The sequence below is a fragment of the Rhinopithecus bieti genome, unplaced genomic scaffold, assembly GCF_001698545.2.
Source record: "Rhinopithecus bieti isolate Rb0 unplaced genomic scaffold, ASM169854v2 scaffold_57534, whole genome shotgun sequence".
In the NCBI taxonomy this organism is placed as follows: Eukaryota; Metazoa; Chordata; class Mammalia; order Primates; family Cercopithecidae; genus Rhinopithecus; species Rhinopithecus bieti.
The window spans coordinates 693,498-696,595 of NW_016823089.1; the positions used below are offsets into that span (position 1 = coordinate 693,498).

Here is a 3,098-nt window from a genome sequence, read left to right on the forward strand (position 1 = left end):
AAAAAAAAAAAAAAAAAAAAAAAAAAGAGTCAGTTTGTAAATAAAATGGGCAGGACTCCACTGATTGGCTAAGCCTGTGGAGAGGGAAAAGGATGACTCCAGGTTTCTAATGTTGGTGACTGGATGGAGTGGGCAATCAAATGGAAAAGATGAGTGTCACACACTCCAGAAAGATATCTGTGTAGTATATAATATAAATAGTAGACGAAGCCAAGAGAACAGATGAGATCCTCTCTATCTCCTCCTCCACCGCCCCCACCGTGGCTTCAGTCAAACCTGCTGCTTGAAGTTCCCACATGTCTAATAATCAATCATGTGGCTCCACCCAATCACCTCCAATCTCTAGTATTATCTAGAGATCACCCGCTTTCTCTTCCCTAATGGATTCTGAATTCCTTGGCCATGTCTCTGTGTTCCAGGAGATTATATTTCAAATGTTACAGAAACATTATACCTGGTAAGCTGCAGGTACCTCCGAATCCAAAGTATTTCTTGAACGCTTTTTCATTCGAGCTGAACGCTTTTCTGAGGGGCTGATCATCTCAGACATTGCCCCAAAAAGAAGACTCTTGGGAGACCGAATACTTTGGACTGGAGAATTTTCTCTTTGGTCTGCAAGTCAAAAACAGCAACAACATTTAATTCTTTCTCAATTCCTGTTCTTCCAATACTATTAAAACAGCCAGCCAGACACGGTGGCTCATGCCTGTAATCCCAGCACTTTCGGAGGCCGAGGCAGGTGGATGGCCTGAGGTCTGGAGTTCAAGACCAGCATGGCCAACATAGCGAAACCCATCTCTACTAAAAATACAAAAAATTAGCCGGGCGTGATGGCAGGGGCCTGTAATCCCAGCTACTCAGGAGGCTGAGGCAGGAGAATTGCTTGAACCCAGGAGGTGGAGGTTGCAGTGAGATGAGATTGCGCCATTGCACTCCAGCCTGGGCAACAAGAGCAAAACTCCGTCTCAAAAACAAACAAAGCCAGGTGCGATGGCTCACGTCTGTAATCCCAGCACTTTGGGAGGCTGAGGCAGGCAGATCACTAGGTCAGGAGATTGAGACCATGCTGGATAACACAGTGAAACCCTGTCTCTACTAAAAATACAAAAAAATTAGCTGGGAGTGGTGATGGGCACCTGTAGTCCCAGCTACTCAGGAGGCTGCGGCAGGAGAATGGCATGAACCTGGAAGGCAGAGCTTGAAGTGAGCCAAGATCGCACCACTGCACTCCAGCCTGGGCGACAGAGTGAGACTCCATCTTAACAAACAAACAAACAAACAAAACATAAGAAAAACCCAGTCAGTTCATAAAAGAAAGAAGGCAACAATTTTTGAGAGCAACTCAGGGGAAAATCCCACCTAATTATGTCAGCAACTGCAATAACTGCTGCCTTTTTGAATTTTAGTAAGACTACATATTAACCCCAGTTCCTATGTTAGAAAAGGTAGACAACTGAAATAATTTAATTTGTAAATATAAAAATACATATCTTGTTGGCCGAGGCAGATGGATAACTTGACCCCAGCAGTTCAAGACCAGCCTGGGCAACATGGAGAAACCCAGTCTTTACTAAAAACAAAAAATTAGCTGGGCGTGGTGGTGCACAGCTGTAATCCCAGCTCCCTGGGAGGCTAAGGTGGGAGGATCACCTGAGCCTGGGAGGTTGAAGCTACAGTGAGCTGTGTTCGTGCCACTACACTCCAGCCTGGGTGACAGAGTGAGACCTTGCCTCAAAAAAAGATAAAATAAGAAACACAAATCTATTAGCAAGCTAACCATGGACAGAAGAATGAAGAACATAAACAGAGATATCACCTTTCACTTAAGATACTGATGTGTAGGATCTGTCCATAAGGGAAATTATGGGTAGTTTCCTCTGAATGAATGAGCTACCTATAACGATAGCATGGATGACCAGCTGTAGGAGTCCAAGGGATGACTGATTACAAAGGTCATGGACTGTTCATCTAGTCATCACCCTGAACCTCAACTAGACATACCTATTCTACTTCTCCAATGTCAAGAAAGAAAATGTCAAATTTCATGCTTCTTTTCCCAAAAACACTTCCCACCAAGTCAGCACGGACTTGTGAAGGCAGAGGGGCCCGTATGTTACCTGACTTATCTTGCTGGAAAGAGTGGACTCTTTGCACACTTCGAGACTTGGGCTGAGACACAGAATAGAAGGAGGCAGAATGTGTCCTGCTAAATGACAATTGCTTGATTCGAGGACTTCGTCTCAAACTTATTTCTGTAAAATCAGAACCACAGTAAGTAACCAAAGATAACTACAAGCTTGACATTTTCTCATGTTGTCCAAAAACGGGCAAAATTTACATAGTACCACATATAAGATGGAAATTCAACAAGCTATTAGCTTTAAGAGACTTGTGAAGTGTCTCTTAAAAAACTAAGAGGGGTTTGATACACGGTCCCAACAAGGTATTAAAAAAACACTGACCCACTAGACTATCACCTTCAGAAGTCTTATTTACTTCCACCTTTAAGAATGGTGTAGCCACCCTGACCAACATGGTGAAACCCTGTCTCTACTAAAAACACAAAAATTAGCCAGGTATGCTGGTGGGCACCTGTAACCCCAGCTACTTGGGAGGCTGTGGCAGGAGAATCACTTGAACCTGTGAGATGGAGGTTGCAGTGAGCAGAGATCATGCCACTGCACTCCAGCCTGGGCGACAGAGCAAGAGTCCGTCTCATCAAAAAAAAAAAAGAAAAGAAAAGAATGGTGTAGGGCGAAAACAAGTATTTATGTTAGGTTTCAAATGTATATGTTACATGCATTTGTATAGAAATATAGCAGTAAGAGTATATGCTAAAATGTTAGAGTATTTCTGAGTTGTGGAATTACCAAATGATTTAAAATTTTGGCTTCTCTATATTTCCTGATTTTCTACAATAAATGTGAATTACTTGAGCAACTCAGAAGTTAGTTTTTTTAAAACCCCTCCTTCATCAGGTATATTTTTATTATTTTATTTTATTTTATTTTTTATTTATTTATTTTTTTTGAGACGGAGTCTTGCTCTGTCGCCCGGGCTGGAGTGCAGTGGCCGGATCTCAGCTCACTGCAAGCTCC

The 3,098-nt window shown here is 42.6% G+C and overlaps 1 protein-coding gene across 1 annotated transcript in view; it reads right to left on the reverse strand.

The window, feature by feature from the left end:
- TICRR (TOPBP1 interacting checkpoint and replication regulator) overlaps positions 1-3,098 on the reverse strand; it is a 57,309-nt gene that overhangs the window by 8,649 nt on the left and 45,562 nt on the right. Inside the window, 2 exon segments of the mRNA XM_017861237.1 lie at positions 455-612; positions 2,118-2,252. Of these exon segments, the coding sequence (XP_017716726.1) occupies positions 455-612; positions 2,118-2,252 (293 nt within the window).